At 37.7% G+C, this 24757-nt stretch overlaps 1 protein-coding gene across 10 annotated transcripts; it reads right to left on the reverse strand.

The window, feature by feature from the left end:
* Positions 1 to 478: 478 nt before the first annotated feature.
* On the reverse strand, positions 479 to 23161 carry prx (periaxin). Of its 10 annotated transcripts, XM_052582970.1 has the most exons (11): positions 23063 to 23161; positions 17027 to 17076; positions 16817 to 16924; positions 16599 to 16724; positions 15415 to 15580; positions 14989 to 15182; positions 13092 to 14856; positions 12207 to 12728; positions 9282 to 12026; positions 7434 to 7451; positions 479 to 7250 (listed from the first exon to the last, which is right to left on the reverse strand). In XM_052582970.1, the coding sequence occupies exons 4-11, from the start codon at positions 16632 to 16634 to the stop codon at positions 1453 to 1455; spliced, it is 11244 nt and encodes a 3747-aa protein (XP_052438930.1). In that variant the 5' UTR covers positions 16635 to 16724; positions 16817 to 16924; positions 17027 to 17076; positions 23063 to 23161; the 3' UTR covers positions 479 to 1452. The 10 variants fall into 10 exon arrangements, with proteins under 10 accessions (XP_052438930.1, XP_052438926.1, XP_052438928.1 ...); XM_052582966.1 differs by having other exon boundaries at positions 479 to 10727; positions 11826 to 12026; XM_052582968.1 differs by having other exon boundaries at positions 479 to 7451.
* Between the last annotated feature and the right edge of the window lie 1596 nt (positions 23162 to 24757).

The raw sequence follows: 24757 nt of genomic DNA on the forward strand, positions 1-24757 counted from the left end.
GAAAATAAAAAGGGAAATTATCTTTATTTTTCAGAAGACATTTGTGTATAATACACGGACAAGGAATGGACCCTTTTATGACACTTTAATGACGCATTTATGTTGATTTTGTGTTTTGTTGTAAACTTGAATGCCCCAGCCTTCTGTTACTGTAATTACTTGGACAAATACAACCAATGCATTCTTCAAGATGTCTGTTTTCATGTGAGAAAGTAAAGAAAGATTTGGAGTAAAATGTGGATGAGTAAATTATGATAACATTTATTTTTTATGTTTGTACAATGTCAATGTAGTTTCATCTGGATTCATCAATCATCAGATTTTAGATATGTTCAATACTGTACAGTATATTGCAATCTTGGTGAAGGCTGTCTGCTGCTGTTTGTAAATTTTTCTTGCCATGTCAGTTTTAGAATTTTCATTAGTGCTGCCACATTAGACAAATCAGTGGAAAACATCTGGAAATAATTATGTACTATTTAGTATGGTAATATTTTATTTGACGGTTCTATTTTTGCACTAGATGGAGATAAGCATCATCTAAATTATTTTAAACAACAACAACACATTAAAAACATGCAGTTCTGTAATTAAACCTGCCTTAAATATTATATATACAATGATATTGCTCGCATGTAGGCCAATTCCATCACCAACACAAGAGCTAATTAAAAAAAGAAAAGAAAAGAAAAACATGTCACACTCAGTGTTTTCAATTCATTAGAATTCAGAGCATTTCTCCTGAACAGAAAAATTCTTTCTGGTACAGCATGTCACAATCCTTAGAAAATGTGATCAAAAAAAAAAAAAAAAAACTTCATGTTGTTTCAATTTATCTTAAAATTCACAAAAATATGTATCACAAAAATACTCTACGTTACAGGTTCTTAGCTGTACAGATCATGCATATAAATATGTACACATATTTCTAATAGTATCTAAAATAAACAAAATTCCATAACAACAGCCAAAAACTACAGAGACAAACCAGGCATCGAAAAACCAAAGCAATGTTACCAAAATGGTGTAATTCTGCAGCATAAATGTCATGCAAGGCTGCACACAAAAAAAAAAAACATAAGAAAATGTAAAATGCAATGTCTTTGCATCTGTCCATGTTCTACATATTTGTGCCTATGATGTTTTTTATTTATTTTTTATCTACAACTATATATTTCTGTGTAAATATATGTTATCTTTTACAAATTTATCAATTTAAAGTGGGAAGTTACAAAACATGAAAATAATGTTTAAAATAAATAATATTATTTCTGTAGCAACATTTTGATCATATATAAGTTAGGTTTTTCCTGCAAAAGCTGGAGAAAGTATGTTTGCTTTCTTTACTTTAAATATAATGAAACCAGTAAGATTGAAACAGTTGTCACATGCAAATAAGTGGGCCTGATTATTATTCCACTACTGATTAGATCTCACAGTTCTGTGAGATTCTTACTGTTTCGAACTGGTACCTTTTGTTTCTGTATACTTTGTCGTCTTAGTCACTATAGTAAGAGTTCCCTCTGTTTTAGTAATCAGATGCTCTGAGGGCATTTCATGGGTCAAAAATTCTACGCTTGGCATCTTCACATAGAAACCTCCAGAAGCTCCCTCACTAGAACAAGGAAGAGAGGACTTGCTTCCTTTTGGAGAGCTTTCTGGTGTGATATGAAGGATGTCTGTAGAATGGGGTCTAAGGGTGACCTTGGGTACTTTGAACCATGTTGTCTCCTCTCTTTCTTCACACTTCATTACAGAGACAAATCCAGATGATACTGTGGGTACTGGAGACTCCGATCCCTCCCGTTCTGCCAACATTTCAGTCCTTGCTTTTGAGGATACTATAGTACTAATCTTTCTCATCTCCTCATCCTTCTCTGTTTTCTTCTTTAGACCTGGGAAAGACATTGTGCCTGATATTGTCTTTGACTCCTTGCTATCTTTGCTTTCTCCTGAGCTGTCCATCCTGAGTTTCATGCTTGTTTCCATTTCCTCTTCCTCACTTTCATTTTTTGAGTATGGTGAGAAAAAGTCCACTTTAGGCAATTTAAGCTTTCCAAACATTGTTTTTTCATCTTTGTTACCATTTAGACTTGGACTTGTTCCATCATCAGACCCACTTGGTGTTACATCAAATGATCCTCTCTGCCCAGATGAGAATGTGACTTTGGGAAATTTAAGCTTAGCAGTTTTGGACTTTCCCTCAGTTTCCACCTCATCTTCGCAATATATTGCTTTCCCCTTTTCATTTGATTGAGACTTCCCAAAACTCGGCTTCATTTTGATCTTTGGCTGTTTAATCTTCACATCTATAGTTTCTGCACTTGCTTCACCACCTACACTAGCTGAGCTCTCAGTTTGTGGATCCACCATAACAAATACAGCTTTTGTTACTTTTGGCAGACGTGGACTTTCATACTCTACCTTGGAGTCTATGTTTATAGAGTGACCTTTTCCCTGAGAAGATTTGATGTTGATTTCAGGTGAACTTAAAGAAGGCAGAGGAATCGCAAACTTTGGAATTTTAACTTTACCAGTCTGCTTTTTATCTTCATCAGAATTATTAGTGTCAACTTGGGCAGTCTCAATGTCAAAGTCAAGTTCAGGAATCTTTGGTGCTTGTAAACCAGCTTCCAAGTTTGCATCAGTTCCTCCTTTTAGAAATTTAGCTTCCATTTTTCCAGACTTGTTTATGTCAGTTTCTAATACAGAAACTTTTACTTTTGGCATTCCAATATTAAATTTTGTACCTTTAACTTTTGGCCCTTTTATTTTTTCTTTCGGTGTGGGTTCCAGATCAGTATCTTGAAGTTCAGATTTCTTTTTATCCTGGTTTCCATCTTTTGATATGCCAAGATCCAGCTCTAGAGGCACATTAGGCATCATCATCTTTTTACCCTCTTTATGTGAATCCTTAAGGCTTGCATCAATAGAAGGATCTAATATGTTTGCATCTCTAGAGATTCCTATATCTAGTTTTGGGATTTTAACATTCGGCATTGTCAATTTTCCACCCACTCCTCCAGATTCTCCCTCTTTGGTATCAAACTCTCCAGTTCTACTTTCTGGTAATGATATGTCTACCTGTGGTATCTTAATATCAGGTATCTTACATTGTCCACCTTTTACTTCCACAGATCCCCTTATCCCAGGGATCATGACTTCACCTTTTCCTACATCAGGTTGAAGTTCTGAAACAACATCTTTAGATTTTATTTGAGGAATGGGTATATCAATGTTTGGCATCTTTAATTTCGCACCTTCTAGTTCTGAATCAAGTTTGTGATTATCTTCTTTCCTTCCACGAGGTAGTGATAAATCTATCTTAGGCACTATAATGTCTGGCATTTTTAATTTACTCCCTTTCGCTCCGAATTCTACATCAGGATCATCATTTTCCTTTCCATGAGGCAATGATAAATCAACACTAGGCACTGACATTTTTGGTATTTTTAGCTTTTCACCTTTAATTTCGGTGCCAGTGTAAAATGTGTCGTGTTTTGCATGTGGTAATGATATTTCCACTTTTGGAATTCTTAATTTACCCTTCCTTCCAACCTCCACCTCATGGTTATCTATGCCACCCATTTTGGCACGAGGGAGTGAAATGTCAACTTTAGGGATCTTGACATGGGGTAAATTAACTGTACCCCTACTACCATCAATGTTTAAGTCAGAAGAGTCCATGGGTTCATGAAGTTTCACCCTAGGCAAAGAAACATCTAAATCAACTTTTGGAACTGATATATCAATTGTTGGCATCTTAGGGATTTTTAAACTGCCCTCATAACCTCTGATATCTGCCTCAGATACATCAACCTCAGGTTTAGGAAGCAATGCCTCACATTCTGAAATATTTGCTTTTGGCAATGATATCTCAACTGCTGGCATTCTGACTTTTCCTTTGTTGTCCACATATCCAGGCATATGTATTTCTACATCTTTAAGCTTTGCTTTAGGAGTAGGTGTCTTGAATTTGGGGAATTTGAACTTGGATTTGACCTTATCTTCAGGACCCTCTACTCTGAATTCTGGTTTTGTAATTTCTTCAGCACCTGCTTTGATCTTCAGTTCAGTGTCAGGAACAATTATTTCAGTATCCTTTTTAGATGGTGATGTTCTTTTCATTTCCAAATCTATAGATAAGTCAGGACTCTCCAGTTCTAGTTTGTCTCCACTTTTCGATTTTCTGCCAAATTTAGGAAGTGAAATTTTGGGCATTTTTACAGAGACGTCTGGAACATCAAAACTTGCCTCAGATGACGGCCTTCCACCCTCTGCCTTAAGAAGTTCAATATTTTCTCTATCACTGCCCTTTCCCTTGGGAAGACTAAAGTCCAGGTCAACTTTAGGAGCAGATATGTCAACAGTTGGTATTTTCACACTTGGCAGCTTGATGTTCCCACCTAAAGTTACTTCAGGGACATTGAAATCACTAATTTTGGCACCAGAGGCTTTGGTCTCTATATCAGAATCATGGGTCAAGTTAAAGTCTATGTCTTTATTATCTGACCGAACTTTTAGTTCACGATCTGTTAGATTCATTTTAGGGATAGAGATATCAATAGTGGGCATGTGAAATCTTATACCTTTTTTAGTGTCATCTCCCAGTTTAAGCCCTCCCTCTGTGGTTCCCGGCAGAGAGATATCTATAGAGGGCACGTGAAACTTTCCACCCTTGATATCCGGGCCTTCAAAGTCAATTTGACCTCCTGAAGGTTTTAATTTTGGCAAAGAAACATCTAATTCTGGTATTTCAAATTTTCTTCCTTTTCCTGAAGGTCCTTCAACATCTACATCTCCTCCTAATCCTCCTCCAGGCAGAGAGATATTTATAGAGGGCATGTGAAACTTTCCACCCTTGATATCTTGGCCTTCAACATTGATTTCTCCAGCAAATGCTTTAAATTTTGGCAAAGCAACATCTAATTTTGGCATTTCAATTTTTCCTCCTTTTCCTGCATGTCCTTCAACATTTACATCTCGTTCTGCTCCTCCTCCTGGCAGAAAGATATCAATAGAGGGCATGTGAAACTTTCCACCCTTCATATTGGGACTTTCAACGTTAAATTCACCTCCTGATGGTTTTAATTTAGGCAATGAAATATCTAAGTTTGGCATTTCAAATTTTCTTCCTTTTCCTGCATGTCCTTTAAAATCTACATCTCCTCCTGCTTCTCCTCCAGTTAAAGAGATATCTATAGAGGGCATGTCTAAATTTCCACCCTTGACATCAGGACCTTCAACATTGATTTCTCCAGCAGACGTTTTTAGTTTTGGCAAAGAAACATCTAATTTAGGCATTTCAAATTTTCTTCCTTTTCCTGAAGGTTTTTCAACATCTAAATCTCCTCCTGCTCCTCCTCCTAGCATAGAGATATCTATAGAGGGCATATGAAACTTTCCTCCCTTCATATCAGGACCTTGAATGTCAACTTCACCTGATGATTTAAATTTTGGCAAAGAAACATCTAATTTTGGCATTTCAAATGTTCTTCCTTTTCCTGTATGTCCTTCAACATCTACATCTCCTGCTGCTCCTCCTCCTGGCAGAGAGATATCAATAGTGGGCATGTGTAACTTTCCACCTTTGATATCGGGACCTTCAATGTTGATTTCACCTCCTGATGGTTTTAATTTAGGCAATGAAACGTCAAATTTTGGCATTTCAAATTTTCTTCCTTTTCCTGCATGTCCTTTAACATCTACATCTCCTCCTGCTTCTCCTCCAGGCAGAGAGATATCTATAGAGGGCATATGAAACATTTCACCCTTGATGTCGGGACCTTTAACATCGATTTCTCTAGAAGACAGTTTGAATTTTGGCAAAGAAACGTCTAATTTAGGCATTTCAAATTTTCTTCCTTTTCCCGAAGGTTTTTCAACATCTACATCTCCTCCTGCTCCTCCTCCTGGCAGAGAGATATCAATAGAGGGCATGTGAAACTTTCCACCCTTGATATTGGGGCCTTCAACATTGATTTCACCTCCTGATGGTTTTAATTTAGGTAATGATACATCTAATTTAGGCATTTCAAATGTTCTTCCTTTTCCTGCATGTCCTTTAACATCTACATCTCCTGCTCCTCCTCCTCCTGGCAGAGAGATATCAATAGTGGGCATGTGTAACTTTCCACCTTTGATATCGGGACCTTCAATGTTGATTTCACCTCCTGATGGTTTTAATTTAGGCAAGGAAACATCTAATTTAGGCATTTCAAATTTTCTTCCTTTTCCTGCATGTCCTTCAATATCTACATCTCCTCCTGCTCCTCCTCCAGGCAGAGAGATATCTAAAGAGGGCATATGAAATGTTTCAGCCTTGATATCGGGACCTTCAACATTGATTTCTCCTGCAGATGCTTTTAATTTTGGCAAAGAAATATCTAATTTAGGCATTTCAAATTTTCTTCCTTTTCCTGCATGTCCTTCAACATCTACATCTCCTGCTGCTCCTCCTCCTGGCAGAGAGATATCAATAGTGGGCATGTGAAACTTTCCACCTTTGATATCGGGACCTTCCATGTTGATTTCACCTCCTGATGGTTTTAATTTAGGCAATGAAACGTCAAATTTTGGCATTTCAAATTTTCTTCCTTTTCCTGCATGTCCTTCAACATCTACATCTACTCCTGCTTCTCCTCCAGGCAGAGAGATATCTATAGAGGGCATGTGAACCATTTCACCCTTGATATCGGGACCTTTAACATCGATTTCTCCAGAAGACACTTTGAATTTTGGCAAAGAAACATCTAATTTAGGCATTTCAAATTTTCCTCCTTTTCCCGAAGGTTTTTCAACATCTACATGTCCTCCTGCTTTTCCTCCTGGCAGAGAGATATCAATAGTGGGCATGTGAAACTTTCCACCCTTGATATTGGGGCCTTCAACATTGATTTCACCTCCTGATGGTTTTAATTTAGGTAATGATACATCTAATTTAGGCATTTCAAATGTTCTTCCTTTTCCTGCATGTCCTTTAACATCTACATCTCCTCCTGTTTCTCCTCCAGGCAGAGAGATATCTATAGAGGGCATGTGAACCATTTCACCCTTGATATCGGGACCTTCAACGTTGATTTCTCCAGCAGACGTTTTTAATTTTGGCAAGGAAATATCTAATTTTGGCATTTCAAATTTCCTTCCTTTTCCTGCATGTCCTTCAACATCTACATCTCCTCCTGCTCCTCCTCCTGGCAGAGAGATATCAATAGTGGGCATGTTAAACTTTCCACCCTTGATATCGGGACCTTCAATGTTGATTTCACCTCCTGGTGGTTTTAATTTAGGCAAGGGAACATCAAATTTAGGCATTTCAAATTTTCTTCCTTTTCCTGCAGGTCCTTCAACATCTACATCTCCTCCTGCTCCTCCTCCTGGCAGAGAGGTATCAACAGAGGGCATGCGTAACTTTCCACCCTTCATATCGTGACCTTCAACATTGATTTCACCTCCTGATGGTTTTAATTTAGGCAAAGAAACATCTAATTTTGGCATTTCAAATTTTCTTCCTTTTCCTGCATGTCCTTCAACATCTATATCTCCTTCTGCTCTTCCTCCTGGCAGAGAGATATCAATAGTGGGCATGTGTAACTTTACACCTTTGATATCGGGACCTTCAATGTTGATTTCACCTCCTGATGGTTTTAATTTAGGCAATGAAACGTCAAATTTTGGCATTTCAAATTTTCTTCCTTTTCCTGCATGTCCTTTAACATCTACATCTCCTCCTGCTTCTCCTCCAGGCAGAGAGATATCTATAGAGGGCATATGAAACATTTCACCCTTGATGTCGGGACCTTCAACATCGATTTCTCCAGAAGACAGTTTGAATTTTGGCAAAGAAACGTCTAATTTAGGCATTTCAAATTTTCTTCCTTTTCCCGAAGGTTTTTCAACATCTACATCTCCTACTGCTCCCCCTCCTGACAGAGAGATATCAATAGAGGGCATGTGAAACTTTCCACCCTTGATATTGGGGCCTTCAACATTGATTTCACCTACTGATGGTTTTAATTTAGGTAATGATACATCTAATTTAGGCATTTCAAATGTTCTTCCTTTTCCTGCATGTCCTTTAACATCTACATCTCCTCCTGTTTCTCCTCCAGGTAGAGAGATATCTATAGAGGGCATGTGAACCGTTTCACCCTTGATATCGGGACCTTCAACGTTGATTTCTCTAGCAGACATTTTTAATTTTGGCAAGGAAATATCTAATTTTGGCATTTCAAATTTCCTTCCTTTTCCTGCATGTCCTTCTACATCTACATCTCCTCCTGCTCCTCCTCCTGGCAGAGAGATATCAATAGTGGGCATGTGTAACTTTCCACCTTTGATATCGGGACCTTCAATGTTGATTTCACCTCCTGATGGTTTTAATTTAGGCAAAGAAACATCTAATTTTGGCATTTCAAATTTTCTTCCTTTTCCTACATGTCCTTTAACATCTACATCTCCTCCTGCGTCTCCTCCAGGCAGAGAGATATCTATAGAGGGCATATGAAACATTTCACCCTTGATGTCGGGACCTTCAACATCGATTTCTCCAGAAGACAGTTTGAATTTTGGCAAAGAAACGTCTAATTTAGGCATTTCAAATTTACTTCCTTTTCCCGAAGGTTTTTCAACATCTACATCTCCTCCTGCTCCTCCTCCTGGCAGAGAGATATCAAAAGAGGGCATGTGAAACTTTCCACCCTTGATATTGGGGCCTTCAACATTGATTTCACCTACTGATGGTTTTAATTTAGGTAATGATACATCTAATTTAGGCATTTCAAATGTTCTTCCTTTTCCTGCATGTCCTTTAACATCTACATCTCCTCCTGTTTCTCCTCCAGGTAGAGAGATATCTATAGAGGGCATGTGAACCGTTTCACCCTTGATATCGGGACCTTCAACGTTGATTTCTCTAGCAGACGTTTTTAATTTTGGCAAGGAAATATCTAATTTTGGCATTTCAAATTTCCTTCCTTTCCCTGCATGTCCTTCAACATCTACATCTCCTCCTGCTCCTCCTCCTGGCAGAGAGATATCAATAGTGGGCATGTTAAACTTTCCACCCTTGATATCGGGACCTTCAATGTTGATTTCACCTCCTGGTGGTTTTAATTTAGACAAGGGAACATCAAATTTAGGCATTTCAAATTTTCTTCCTTTTCCTGCAGGTCCTTCGACATCTACAGCTCCTGCTCCTCCTCCTCCTGGCAGAGAGATATCAATAGTGGGCATGTGTAACTTTCCACCTTTGATATCGGGACCTTCAATGTTGATTTCACCTCCTGATGGTTTTAATTTAGGCAAAGAAACATCTAATTTTGGCATTTCAAATTTTCTTCCTTTTCCTGCATGTCCTTCAACATCTACATTTCCTGCTCCTCCTCCTCCTGGCAGAGAGATATCAATAGTGGGCATGTGTAACTTTCCACCTTTGATATCGGGACCTTCAATGTTGATTTCACCTCCTGATGGTTTTAATTTAGGCAATGAAACATCAAATTTTGGCATTTCAAATTTTCTTCCTTTTCCTGCATGTCCTTTAACATCTACATCTCCTCCTGCTTCTCCTCCAGGCAGAGAGATATCTATAGAGGGCATATGAAACATTTCACCCTTGATATCGGGACCTTTAACATCGATTTCTCCAGAAGACAGTTTGAATTTTGGCAAAGAAACGTCTAGTTTAGGGATTTCAAATTTACTTCCTTTTCCTGAAGGTTTTTCAACATCTACATCTCCTCCTGCTCCTCCTCCTGGCAGAGAGATATCAATAGAGGGCATGTGAAACTTCCCACCCTTGATATTGGGGCCTTCATCATTGATTTCACCTCCTGATGGTTTTAATTTAGGTAATGATACATCTAATTTAGGCATTTCAAATGTTCTTCCTTTTCCTGCATGTCCTTTAACATCTACATATCCTCCTGTTTCTCCTTCAGGCAGAGAGATATCTATAGAGGGCATGTGAACCGTTTCACCCTTGATATCGGGACCTTCAACGTTGATTTCTCTAGCAGACGTTTTTAATTTTGGCAAGGAAATATCTAATTTTGGCATTTCAAATTTCCTTCCTTTTCCTGCATGTCCTTCAACATCTACATCTCCTTCTGCTCCTCCTCCTGGCAGAGAGATATCAATAGAGGGCATGTGAAACTTTCTACCCTTGATATTGGGATCTTCAATGTTGATTTTACCTCCTGATGGCTTTAATTTTGGCAAGGAAACATCTAATTTAGGCATTTCAAATTTTCTTCCTTTTCCTGCATGTCCTTCAACATCTATATCTCCTTCTGCTCTTCCTCCTGGCAGGGAGATATCAATAGAGGGCATGTGAAACTTTCCACCCTTGATATCGGGATCTTCAATGTTGATTTCACCTCCTGATGGCTTCAATTTAGGCAAGGAAACATCTAATTTAGGCATTTCAAATTTTCTTCCTTTTTCTGCATGTCCTTCAACATCTATATCTCCTTCTGCTCTTCCTCCTGGCAGAGAGATATCAATAGAGGGCATGTGAAACTTTCCTCCTTTGATATCGGGACCTTCAATGTTGATTTCACCTTCTGATGGTTTTAATTTAGGCAATGAAACGTCAAATTTTGGCATTTCAAATTTTCTTCCTTTTCCTGCATGTCCTTTAACATCTACATCTCCTCCTGCTCCTCCTCCTGGCAGAGAGATATCTAAAGAGGGCATATGAAACATTTCACCCTTGATATCGGGACCTTTAACATCGATTTCTCCAGAAGACAGTTTGAATTTTGGCAAAGAAACGTCTAGTTTAGGGATTTCAAATTTACTTCCTTTTCCTGAAGGTTTTTCAACATCTACATCTCCTCCTGCTCCTCCTCCTGGCAGAGAGATATCAATAGAGGGCATGTGAAACTTTCCACCCTTGATATTGGGGCCTTCATCATTGATTTCACCTCCTGATGGTTTTAATTTAGGTAATGATACATCTAATTTAGGCATTTCAAATGTTCTTCCTTTTCCTGCATGTCCTTTAACATCTACATATCCTCCTGTTTCTCCTTCAGGCAGAGAGATATCTATAGAGGGCATGTGAACCGTTTCACCCTTGATATCGGGACCTTCAACGTTGATTTCTCTAGCAGACGTTTTTAATTTTGGCAAGGAAATATCTAATTTTGGCATTTCAAATTTCCTTCCTTTTCCTGCATGTCCTTCAACATCTACATCTCCTTCTGCTCCTCCTCCTGGCAGAGAGATATCAATAGAGGGCATGTGAAACTTTCTACCCTTGATATTGGGATCTTCAATGTTGATTTCACCTCCTGATGGCTTTAATTTTGGCAAGGAAACATCTAATTTAGGCATTTCAAATTTTCTTCCTTTTCCTGCATGTCCTTCAACATCTATATCTCCTTCTGCTCTTCCTCCTGGCAGGGAGATATCAATAGAGGGCATGTGAAACTTTCCACCCTTGATATCGGGATCTTCAATGTTGATTTCACCTCCTGATGGCTTCAATTTAGGCAAGGAAACATCTAATTTAGGCATTTCAAATTTTCTTCCTTTTTCTGCATGTCCTTCAACATCTACATCTCCTTCTGCTCCTCCTCCTGGCAGAGAGATATCAATAGTGGGCATGTGTAACTTTCCACCTTTGATATCGGGACCTTCAATGTTGATTTCACCTTCTGATGGTTTTAATTTAGGCAATGAAACGTCAAATTTTGGCATTTCAAATTTTCTTCCTTTTCCTGCATGTCCTTTAACATCTACATCTCCTCCTGCTCCTCCTCCTGGCAGATAGATATCTAAAGAGGGCATATGAAACATTTCACCCTTGATATCGGGACCTTTAACATCGATTTCTCCAGAAGACACTTTGAATTTTGGCAAAGAAACATCTAATTTAGGCATTTCAAATTTTCCTCCTTTTCCCGAAGGTTTTTCAACATCTACATCTCCTCCTGCTCCTCCTCCTGGCAGAGAGATATCAATAGTGGGCATGTGAATCTTTCCACCCTTGACATCAGGACCTTCAATGCCAACTACACCTGATGGTTTTAATTTAGGCAAAGAAACATCTAATTTAGGCATTTCAAATTTTCTTCCTTTTCCTGCATGTCCTTTAACATCTACATATCCTCCTGCTCCTCCTCCTGGCAGAGAAATATCAATAGAGGGCATGTCTAAATTTCCACCCTTGACATCAGGAGCTTCAATGCCAACTACACCTGATGATTTTAATTTAGGCAAAGAAACATCTAATTTAGGCCTTTCAAATGTTCTTCCTTTTCCTGTATGTCCTTCAACATCTACATCTCCTGCTGCTCCTCCTCCTGGCAGAGAGATATCAATAGTGGGCATGTGAATCTTTCCATCCTTGACATCAGGATCTTTAATGTCAACACCTGATGATTTTAATTTAGGCAAAGAAACATCTAATTTAGGCATTTTAATTTTTCTTCCTTTTCCTGAAGGTCCTTCAATATCTACATCTCCTCCTGCTCCTCCTCCTGGCAGAGAGATATCAATAGAGGGCAAATTAAAATTTCCACCCTTCATATCAGGACCTTCAACATTGATTTCACCTTCTGATGGTTTTAATTTAGGCAAGGAAACATCAAATTTAGGCATTTCAAATTTTATTCCTTTTCCTGCAGGTCCTTCAATATCTACATCTCCTCCTGCTCCTCCTCCTGGCAGAGAGATATCAATAGAGGGCATGTGAATCTTTCCATCCTTGACATCAGGACCTTCAATGTCAACTACACCTGATGATTTTAATTTTGGCAAAGAAACATCTAATTTTGGCATTTTGAATTTTCTTCCTTTTCCCGCATGCCCTTCGACATCTACATTTCCTCCTGCTCCTCCTCCTGGCAGAGAGATATCAATAGTGGGCACGTGAAACTTTCCACCCTTGATATCGGGACCTTCAATGTCCATTTCACCTCCTGATGATTTTAATTTAGGCAAAGAAACATCTAATTTAGGCATTTCAATTTTTTTTCCTTTTCCTGCATGTCCTTCAACATCTACATCTCCTTCTGCTCCTCCTCCTGGCAGAGAGATATCAATAGTGGGCATGTGTAACTTTACACCTTTGATATCGGGACCTTCAATGTCAACTACACCTGTTGATTTTAATTTTTGCAAAGAAACATCTAATTTTGGCATTTTGAATTTTCTTCCTTTTCCCGCATGCCCTTCGACATCTACATTTCCTCCTGCTCCTCCTCCTGGCAGAGAGATATCAATAGTGGGCACGTGAAACTTTCCACCCTTGATATCGGGACCTTCAATGTCCATCTCACCTCCTGATGATTTTAATTTAGGCAAAGAAACATCTAATTTAGGCATTTCAATTTTTTTTCCTTTTCCTGCATGTCCTTCAACATCTACATCTCCTTCTGCTCCTCCTCCTGGCAGAGAGATATCAATAGTGGGCATGTGAAACTTTCCACCCTTGATATCGGGACCTTCACTGTCGATTTCACCTTCTGATGGTTTTAATTTAGGCAAAGAAACATCAAATTTAGGCATTTCATACTTTATACCTGTTCCAGAATGGCCTTCTATATCAATGTTTGTCTCTGTTTTATCTTTAGGCAATGAAATGTCAAGGGAAGGTGTGTGAACTTTGCTTCCTTTACCTTTTGGCAATGGAATACTGATATTTGGCTTGTGAATTGTTCCACATATTGCTCCAGGTTCTTCAAATATGACCTCACTCTCAGAGGATGCTATTTTTGGAAGAGAGATGTCTAATTTTGTCATTTCAAACTTTACTCCAGTACTTGCATGTCCCTTAGTGTCAATGCTTTTTGCAGCCATCTTTGGTAAGGACACATCTAATGTGGGAAGACCAATGTCCGCATCTGACATCTCTATCTTGGGCCCTGCAATGTCAAGTTTGGGGAGGGAAATCTTATGCTCTTTTTCCATTGATCCATCAATGTCATCTCCAAATTTTTGTTTTGCATCAAGGTTTAGCTCTGGTAATGATGTGTCAGGCTTGGTGGTGTTGATTTTTGTTGCTTTTACAGTGCAGTCGGGAACTTTAACATCTTTGAATTCAGCTTTGCCCTTAGTCTTTTGGAGATGCAAGTCCAAATCCACATTTGGTGCTTTGATGTCAATCTTGGGCATTTTCAGTTTATTTTCAGACGTATCAGTTTCTTTCCTTGCCTCTCCATCATATTCATCTGAATGACAAGAATGTCTTACATTTGGTAGTTTGAACTTTGGGACAGTCAACTTTGTATCACAGACATCCAGATTTATCTTTGGTATTTTTATCTCAGCACCCTCTCCTTTTTCTTTAACACTAACCTCAAAATTAGAAACATTAGTTTCAGTCTCGCCCTGAGGCATGTTGAGATCACGCTCTACTGATGGAAGCTTAAATTTGCTTTCTAGTTCTTTCACCTCAAAGCTGTCATTTGAAGATTGTAAATCTAACTTCGACTTTTTAATTTTTGGAAAATTCATTCCAAATTTTGGACCTTTCGTCTTGGCCTTCAGCTTGGATCCAGAGGCCTCTCCCTCATGTGTTGAAACATCTACACTGATCTTCCCTTCACCAACAGCAGCATCCATAGCCTTCATCTTTGGAAATCTGATCTTCCTCTTTTTCTTAGTACTAGTGATAACACCCTCCAGATGTTCTGATTCATCTGCAGTGGCCTTTCCACCTTTCCTTATCTTGAACTTTGGGAATACAAACTCAACATCAACAGAACTGATGTCTGATCTACCAGGTGATCCATCAACCTCCATCTCTGCTTGTGCTCTTGCTTTTTTGTTCTCTTTCAGTCGTTTCAATCCAAATCTTCCTCCTCTCCTTTTCTTGGTTTTGAATGGTTTCACACTTTTGACGCTCTGCAAGAGAAAGGTGATCATTCCTTCTAGCTTCTACTGTTGTAAGTACTATTGTTAAAATTAAATCACTTTAAGAAATACTGCGGATATTCAGAAAATATTTCTATTGTATAGCAACATTTCAACAAGTACCATTTTTTGCATCTTGGCCTTAGGTCCTCTGAGCTCAAGATTTTGTGCCCCTGGACGTATGCTGACTTCACTTCCTGGCACAGTCCTCTTCAAAAAGAAGGACACCTTGTAGGGTTCTGCACACTGAAGAATTTTTAATGCGTCCTCATATTTGACGTTATCAAAATACACCCTGGCACTTAGCAGTTGATCTCCTGCAATAACACATCATCAAAAAATATTTATGACTTACATGATTTGTCTTGGTATTCTTAGTACATAAGGAAACTAAATTCACTAAATTCCTGCACTCAACACCTGTCCATTAATGATTTTATGGTTAAAGTAGTTTCTCCTGCTTGTCTTATCAATGACATTGTCTCAAGTCTTTACAATTTACAGTATTTGACATTGCACTCTGTATTGTAAAATGCAGTCCCTTGGTACCTTTCTGTAGACTGAGGTGCTTTGCTGCTGGGGAGTCTTTCAAGACCTCTTTGATGAAGATACCTTGCTCCCCTCCACCCACAACACTGTACCCACTAGCTCCAACCTCAGCATGTGTTTCAACAACCATTTCCACAAGCTCCGACAACTGGTTGTCCTTCTCCATCTGTTCATAAAATGTACCAAATCAACTTTTATTAAAATTAAATACTGTCCACACAGTGATTATGTAGTAGACAGCTCAAGGACTAAAACACAGCAGCAAATATGGACAATAAATAAAGACACTACACAGACAACAAAACAGTTAGACAGTTTGGTAAGTAGGTAAAAGACAATTAGATAAGTAGGTAATATGTACATAAAATGTAACAGTAGTAGGATATGATTGATTGTAAGTATATATACACTCACTGGCCACTTTATTTATTAGTACACCTTGCTAGTACCGGGTAGGACCCGTGTTGTCTTCAGAACTGCCTTAATTCTTCATGGCATAGATTCAACAAGGTGATGGAAACATTCATCAGATACTTTGGTCCATATTGACATGATAGCATCATGCAGTTGCTGCAGATTTGTCGGCTACACATCTATGATGCAAATTTCCTGTTCCACCACATCCCAAAGCTGCTCTACTGGACTGAGATCTGGTGACTGTGGAGGCCATTTGAGTAAAGTGAACTCATTGTCATGTTCAAGAAACCATTCTGAGATGATCTGAGGCTGTGACATTTAAACAATGCTCAATTGGTACTGAGGGGGCTAAAGTGTGCCAAGAAAATATCCCCCACACCATTACACCACCAGCAGCAGCCTGAATCGTTGAGACAAGGCAGGATGGATCCATGCTTTCATGTTCTTTGCGCTAAATTCTGACTCTACCATCTGAATGTCGCAGCAGAAATCAAGACTTATCAGACCAGGCAACGTTTTCCCAATCTTCTATTGTCCAATTTTGGTGAGTCTGTGTGAATTGTAGCCTCCACTTCCTGTTTCTAGCTGACAGGAGCAGCACACTGTGTTCTTCTGCTGCTGCAGCCCATCTGGTTTAGGGTTTGACGTGTTGTGCATTCGGAGATGCTATTCTGTGTACCTTGTTTGTAATGAGTGCTTACTTGATTTACTGTCACCAACAACCATTCCACATTCAAAGTCACTTAAATCCCATTTCTTCCCCGTACCTCATTCTTATTGTCTGTCTTGGGGGGTTCCTCCATGTCTGTGTGGGTGGTTTGGGTGTCTCTAAGCTGGCTTCTCTTTTTACTCAAAACTTGTTTTAGTTCTGCATGGAGTTTTTCCTTCTGAACCTTGGAAACAAATTTGGAAGTAAGAATCTTGAGAGGTCTAGAATCCACATCTCCACATGGCTGGGGTCAAAGATTACATTTGTAGTACTCACAATTCGCTCTGGGCTGTCCTGTTCATCAGCAGAGATGCTGAGGTGTGTACTTAGATGAGCGCCAAAGGGAGGCCTGTCTGAGGGGGGAGATTGTCTTTTGTTGTTTACCTGTGTGTAAAGAGGCAAACAAGGCAGACATGAGATCAATAAAATAAAACAGCCATTTTTATTGGCTTTAAAGAAGTAATGGTTTGACAAGTGAAAACCTACAGGTGAATCTCTGGCTCCGGGACTCCCATGACTGTCCTCTTGGTCAGAGTCTGAAATTAAGCAGGTTTACAATGTCAGGAGCCATCAGTCAAAATGACTTGACTGTAATAATGCATTTAGGCCCATTTAGACCAGGTACACTATTTATAAATAAGTACACTTTAACAGACATTTTAATAATTATCATGGAAATTATATAGACGGTTTCATGGGGCGCACGCGCCTGGACCTAAGTTAACTTCTGGTCTGTTGTGTATATAGGTCTGGCTGCGGTGCCATCTACAAACACAGTTAAAGTCAATGTGATGAGTAGACTGAAGTTGGGCTCAGATGGTTGTGCAAAAAGGCTTCGTTGAATAAACACGAGTAACGTAACGTTACGTACTGCACTTTTATTAATAATAATTCCTTACATTTATATGTGTAAATATCAAAACGAGGCACAGGTGTTTTTTTTTTATCGCTGTATTTCTGAAGCAGGACTTGCATGTAATATGCCTGATAAACCAGTGTGTGAGCGTACCAGCTCTGCTTTGTTTACAGCTGTTACTGGGGAAACCTCTATTTCTCGCTCTTTATGTCTATGCTTAAAAACATCTCCTGCTGGCAAAGAATTAATTTGCATATTCATTAAGTCCGCCTGATCCATGCAGCAAACATATTTTGTTTGTTATCAAAAAATATCTACTCTAGGGGGACTTGGCTGTTGTTATTGATTCTATTTGGAGTCTACCGGAAGTTAAGTTAGGTCCACAAAAGTGCGCATGCGCAGTAACGTTTGTTTATGTTGATGCCGTTGAAACCGTCTATACTTTAAAACAATAATATACTTAAGAGTGTTTTCGGACACTTAAAGTAATTGCATGTTATTTACAATTAAATTGTAGTGTAATTATTGTTTAACTTAATTATTGTTTAATGTATTAAATTAGTAGAATTTTTGACCCACTTAAGTAGGATGTAAGTATATCTAAATGTAATTTCATAATTAATTCTACTATCTTTGAAACATAGTTATTGTGTACTTCTGAATGTACTGACAATTATTTATTAACTCTAACTGTATAAGTTATTATCAAGCACTTTACAGGTGCTTTTGTAAGTCGACACATCAAAATAAGTGTACTTCCTTAAAGCTTTTAATTTGGAATTGCAAAAAATTTGTGCTGTAAAACAAATAAACGCGATTAATTGCATCCAAAATAAAGGTTTGTGTTTACATTATGTATGTGTACTGTGTTAACAGCACTATTAAAAATATATATATTTAAAAGTATACTTAATTGTGTTAGGAAACAGTAATAAAAGTGTCTCTCTTTAATACACTTATCCGCAAGTAATTTTTTAAAAAATATCCTTTTTTTGATTTGAAGAATGAGCATATTCAATACAATCAAGCACAAGGATATTAAGAAGCATTTTATGTGATCCAATCACAGTTTACCACACATCAACCAACATCTGGTTGTAAATACACATGTAAATGTGTCTCGTATGACCAAATGTGATTGAATTTCATGGGATGGGGGACTTTTTTCATGACTGACTATAAATCACTTGCTGTGTGTTGCTGCATATTTGTGATAAAAGCTTCACATGATTCTCTGTCCTCTTGAAACCTTCCAAACTCATTCTGTGATATTACAAGTCCTCCAACTTTGGTTTATAGTGTAAACCTACCATACTATATCAGCCCTGCTGTTATCTATGAGACTAAAAAATCCTGTCCCACCAAAGATCATGTTGCCATCAAATATAGGCCTGCAAACAGTGTCTTTCTCTGCATGGTTCTCATTCCTCTTTCGGCAGTGGTGTCTGGTATCTCTGTCTGTTGTAAGAGTGTGTAACCAACATTAAGAGATCTGTAGACTGGCAAGCAGGTAATTTCTAATGGGCTCAGACACTCACACTGGATAACCTGTTACACAAGACAGGCACAAATAACACTAGCAGGTGCTCTTTTATCATGCTGTGCCGGCTGTCTAAGACAGTGTTTCCCAACCTTTTTTGTCTTATTTAGCACCACACCTCTACTGTGTAACTTACATTATATTGCATATTTTCAGCATGATTTTTATATGTATTACTACAGTCACTTAAAAAAAAGAAAGAAAAAACACTATAAAATAAAAACTTTTGACACTGTGGGTGGAAAAAACAAACTTTTGTTTTCTTTCATACATGAAACAATATTTGTATATGAATGTGTGTTTGTCTATGACAGTGTTATGTTTGTATTATTTATTCACTATTACAGGTTTTTATTTGAATTGGTTTAATTTTCAGTAGTTTTTATATGCACTTATGTCATTATACACATAGTGTACACATAGTTTTTTACTTTTTTATTTTATTTAAGTACTTATTTAAGTTTTGTAATTTTTGTCTGTAATATTTAGATATTATTTAAACAATAATAAAAACAAATTATTTATAATAGTTTTTTAGTTAACAAAAATAACACTGGTTTACGATCGACTGGCCATCCTTTCTGGGTCCTTTCCTGCCTACGGCCAGAAATACTGGGAGAGACTCCAGCATACCTACGAGTCTGTGGAGTATAGTGTGTATATCTGTGTGTATGTGTGTGTGTGTGTGTGTTTGTGAGTGAAAGAGGCAGCTGTTCCCTAGTGATGCTATGGGTGTCCTGAGGAGGGGACCGAAGACTGGAATGGTGCTGCACATATCTGATCTTTATATAGACATGTGCTTGTGTAATGACAGAACTGTTCACACTAGAGCTCCTACAAATGCTGCCAAGCAATAGGCAAGCTGAGTACACATCAGCCAAACTCAGCGCCAGTAAACACTCTTGAATTATATAATGCATACTTGAGAAAGAAGTTGAGAGAGCAAAAAGTTTGTCTGGAATTAAGAAGCTAATTTATGCAATTTAGAACAGAAGTTCAGGAGATTAATGGGTCTAACTGATTCATGGGTACTGATGCGTGACTTAGAGAACAGTGATAGAGAGGGAAATTAAGATGTAATTTTCCAGTTCCTTACTAAATTTGTTACTTATGATCATGAAAAATGTTTTGATTTAAAGACCTACATTTAATATGAATTGTCTTTTATATACTGTAAACATAAAATGTTTCGCATAAAATGCATACATTTTATTTTATTGTTTATTGTATTTTTTCATATATTTCTATATTTTCTGGTCAATAATTCCCATTACTTTACATGGCTTTGGAAACATAAAAAAAAACAATGAGCAGGTTCAATCTTTTAACCAATAATATATGTAGCAACAGAATTCTTACAAACTGAGTTAGCTGCGACTCAAACTAGCCTCCTCAACCTCCACTGTTCAATTATGTCCTATTGAACACACAAGCCAGCCACTTACAAGAACAACAGAGGATAGAGAAGTAATTCTATTGCTGTTGATTCAATACAGTCACAAGATCATTTCGTATGAGAATAGGCACTTGATAATGGCACAAGAGTTACAACTGAACCAGTGCCTGAGCCCAATGGTGACCCACATGGGGATTTGTGCATCCCTAATCCAAACAAGTGTGTCATTAGATACAATGGTCCAAAATAAACAACTAAAAAAAGAAAAAATCTGAAGGGTCACAAAAATATTCAAATTTTGCAATCTACAGAAAAACAAACCTATGTCAAATGTTCAGTTAAGGTCACCGATGGCTGTCAATTCTCTGTTTATAAGAGGACAATAAGGGGAAGCATTACTGACATTCTCAGAAAAGGTCCAAGACTGTCTGGAGGTTTCATTTGGATGCTAAGAAGACAAGTTTTGGCTTTAATTAATTTCGCTGAAGTCTTTATCTCTAAAATACTTTTTTTGGTGAATGTTTAATTTGGTGTTTTGTAAAACTGAGAGCCCATTCTAAAACATCAGAGTATTACAAAGTTATTTGTTCCTAATGCAGACACAAACCCCATTAAATCAAAATTAGTTTTGAGACTTTCAATTCTCGTGTTTGTTAGGTTGTTTTGAGGTCATTATTATGTCCTAAATGTTCCTAGATGTTAATCAAATTCACTTCTGTGTTCTCACTGACAATATACAGTCTCTGTCAAAATACAGCAAAAGTATTGGTGACTCATCCTGCACTATAGATTTTGTCCAGATTCTTGTCTTTAGGGAAATGAGAAACAGATATATTTATTAGCCATTGTTATCTGTATGGATAAAAGTAGCTTCTACAGGGAAAACACATATACATATATATATATATATATATATATATATATATATATATCATTCTTGGTTTGTCAGAATTGAGTATTTTTACTCAGCACGTACGTCTATCCTCAGGGGAGGAACACATGATGGATCAGTCTCTCCTGAGGGTGTGTAAAGCCAAGGAGGAAATGCCTCCCTTTAAACAGGAAACTAGGATATTTACTGAGATAAAATAACAACCAACACCAGATCTGAGAGAGAAAACAAGTTAGTTGATAGTAAGTCCAGTCAACCAGAATGACTTAACATGCATCAGCTCTGTTAAAGGAATGCATGATTATCTTTTCTGTTTGACATTTCATTTTCAACTTATAATAATAATAAAAAAATGAGAAAAAGTTTCCACTTTTTATAAATCATCAATCAGTAATATATAATAAAATATATTGTAAATGATACATATATGTAATTTTGCTACTTGTAAGCATTATTTATTTAATACAATAATTTTCTTCTTTTTTTATTTTGATTGATAAGTGGCCTATGCTTTTGTGATTATTTTGGAAGACCTCCCAGAAACTCTTTTTACAGTTTGTAAAGCACGATATCATTCATCCACTGCAGTTTGTTACCAAATTGTGCAATATTTGTATATATTGCATTTCATGTAATTGTCTGTATTAAGATGCACTGTCCCAAAAGGTATTTGGACATTTAAGCAACAGCTCAAAAATGTAATTGCAATGCATTGGATAACAAAATATCAAACTACCTTTAAAGCAAAGCATTTCAGAAAATAATAATAATAATAATAATTATTATTATTATATAGATTCAAATTAACATATAAAATGTAGTTAGATACTTTCTGCAGTCACATTGCATATACTTTTTGGAGATGCTGCAATAATTGACTAGATTAGTTAAATAAATAATGATCATCCCATCCATAACAGCAGCATCAGTCTGAAAAACAGAACCTGATTAGTGTGTGAGAGTCTGCATTATTCAGCAGCATCACAGACTATCTATAGTGACATCGACAAGTCTCAACTCCGAGCCCCCCGTACCCCCGTCCCGCAATGGTGTCCCATTAACATCTGACTCCTGAAACGTGGCAGGAATGGCACTAGAATCACACACACACACACACACACACACACACACACATTATTCCCATACTCATGTTGGGAGGAGCTGGCTGAGGGATATCACTTCCAATGAAGCACGTCATGTACACCTGCAGTGTTTATCAAAACATATCAAACATCGCTGACAGAGTCTGCAAGACAATCAACTATTTAATGGGAAATAATAAAGCATAAAGTCTTGGAGTTATACAACCTTGATTAATCTGATTAATTGCGGTTTCCCATTGGCCGTTTGGATACCAATAGTCTTTCAAATATCTTCTTTTGTGTTCAGCAGAAGAAAGACATTCATACAGGTTGTGGGGTGTGTAAATGTTGGCAGAATTTTCATTTTTGGGTGAACTGTCCCTTTAACTCTCACTATTTTTCATCACATGCTGCCATCTTAACTATGGCATGCTGGGCCATGAACTCCACACAGTAACGTGAGACTGATCTTATGACCAGGGCCACAGCTGTTGCAACTGTGTAAGACTAATATAGAAAACACACACACTCACACACACACCTCTTCAGTGCCACTCAACGTTTCAGTGCCTTCAGCAAGTATGACTGACAGTGCAAGGAAAAACATTAAGATGCTCAGGTAAACTACATCTGTTCAGCAGATTACATTACATCTGTACTAAAGTTTCCATGTCGGTCTGAGAGTCTTGTCATGTAGTTATTGAGCCACACAGCAATGTCACACAATGTAACCCAACACAAGTCATTATCCCCTACCTTTATTGAGTGTTTCCTTGTGCAGAATCAATTATTCCCTCAGTAACAAACTCTCTCTTTCTCCCCCCAACTCTCTGCCAGTTTATTCTCTGACTGACGAGGGATATTTGCAGAATTATTATGGTCTCTGTTAGGGGAGGCGGTCAGCAATCCAATTGGATGAAGCCCGTGGGATGCCCCAAATACAGAGGGTGGGAGGGCGTCTTATACTGACACGGACAGTTTACCATCATAACACACAAGAATATGACTCTGGCCTGATGGTAAGCACAAGTCATGTCTGAAAGATCATATTTTACAGGTTGATTAGACATTAACGTCACCAAAAAGTCGTAATTACAACCAGGAAAGCAACATTTTTGGCCTGATTTCCAAATTGTGGGCGTTTCAGTGAAAAAGCATCATAGACACAGCGTTTACTGACTGATGTTACTTTTGTTGAAAATAATGAAATTACATACATTTATTTCATTTACAATAAGACTAGCAAGGTTCTATACACCAAACAATATTGGACAATTACGAATATATGATGAATAGATTTAGGTATTAAGTCTTATAGGTAACCCACCCACCCACAAATTAATCAATAAAGGTAAAAGTTTAAGTTTTGAATAAAGTTTCATGTAAAATTAATTTGAACTGAAATAAAATAATCATAAATATATCAGCTAGTTGTCAATTACCAAAGCAACATTTCTCATTTACAATTAGTTTAACTTGATGCACTAAAATGACTGAAACTAAAACAAAATAACACAATAAAATTACTAAAACTTTAACTAAAATGTTAAAAAATAAATAATAAATAAAACCTAATCAGGCTATTGTGTTTTCAAACATGTTCATATTGCTGAATTGTTTTCGTTTTAATTATTTATTCTTTAAATTGTCTTTTATTGGTCTTAAAGGGTCTTTTACAAGTCCTACAATTACCTCCATAAAAATCACAGAAATCCTGACATTCAACACCTTCATAAAAGAAATAAAGGCATAAAAAAGCCAAACCACACCTGATGCGTATTCTTTATTCATCAGCAGAAGTATAATTTGTAGAAGCAGTTAAAAAAAAAGAAATGTAGATTTTTTTTTGTAGAAAAGGTACATTGCCAGTCACCATCACGACCCTAATAGTGTAACTGTGACTTCCCAACTCATAAATACTTCCCCAGAGGACTCAAGGCAGATTTACAGTGAAACAGAAACAAACTAAACTCTACTCAAACAAGCAAAATCCAAACATCTGGAAAAGTGAAAAAAAAAATTAGAAAGTTTCCCTTTCTTGAGGTCTGGTAGTTGTTGTGTCAGGCTTAACACTCAAGGATAGTGCTTGCACAAGTAGCTTTCTATCCAGCATTGAGGTGTGTCTGCTTGTTTTTGGGCAAGCCGCCTGTGTTGAAACCCAGCCGGGGTGGTGCCCACACAACTCTAACAGGTCACAAGACACTGCCAAAATTCATTATCCCCACAGCGTGACATGCAGGTGGATCCACAGGGTCAGAATAGCACTTAAAGCCTGTAGCCGGGCACCCGGCAGTCGGGGGTTCACATTGTTGTGATGCCTGCATTGTTTCAATACATAAAAGTAGGATAAGCAACATAATGTGATGGATAGGCATTTGAACGAGCTAGGGGCAGCTTCCCTGGCACAAGGTGAGGTGTCTAGTTTATTAGTGAATGCAGCTATCAGCAGAA

The sequence above is a fragment of the Carassius gibelio genome, chromosome B18 (assembly GCF_023724105.1).
Source record: "Carassius gibelio isolate Cgi1373 ecotype wild population from Czech Republic chromosome B18, carGib1.2-hapl.c, whole genome shotgun sequence".
NCBI lineage: Eukaryota > Metazoa > Chordata > Actinopteri > Cypriniformes > Cyprinidae > Carassius > Carassius gibelio.

What these genes read in the sequence shown, in the direction of transcription:
- prx (XM_052582962.1), bottom strand. Translation starts at nt 16,634, where the DNA reads ATGGAGGAACCCCCCAAGACAGACAATAAGAATGAG. An exon ending in GCACCTCAGTCTACAGAAAG is followed by an intron (nt 15,183 to 15,414) that starts GTACCAAGGGAC and finishes GTGTTATTGCAG; the next exon opens with GAGATCAACTGCTAAGTGCC. An exon ending in AGGCCAAGATGCAAAAAATG is followed by an intron (nt 14,857 to 14,988) that starts GTACTTGTTGAA and finishes TTTCTCTTGCAG; the next exon opens with AGCGTCAAAAGTGTGAAACC.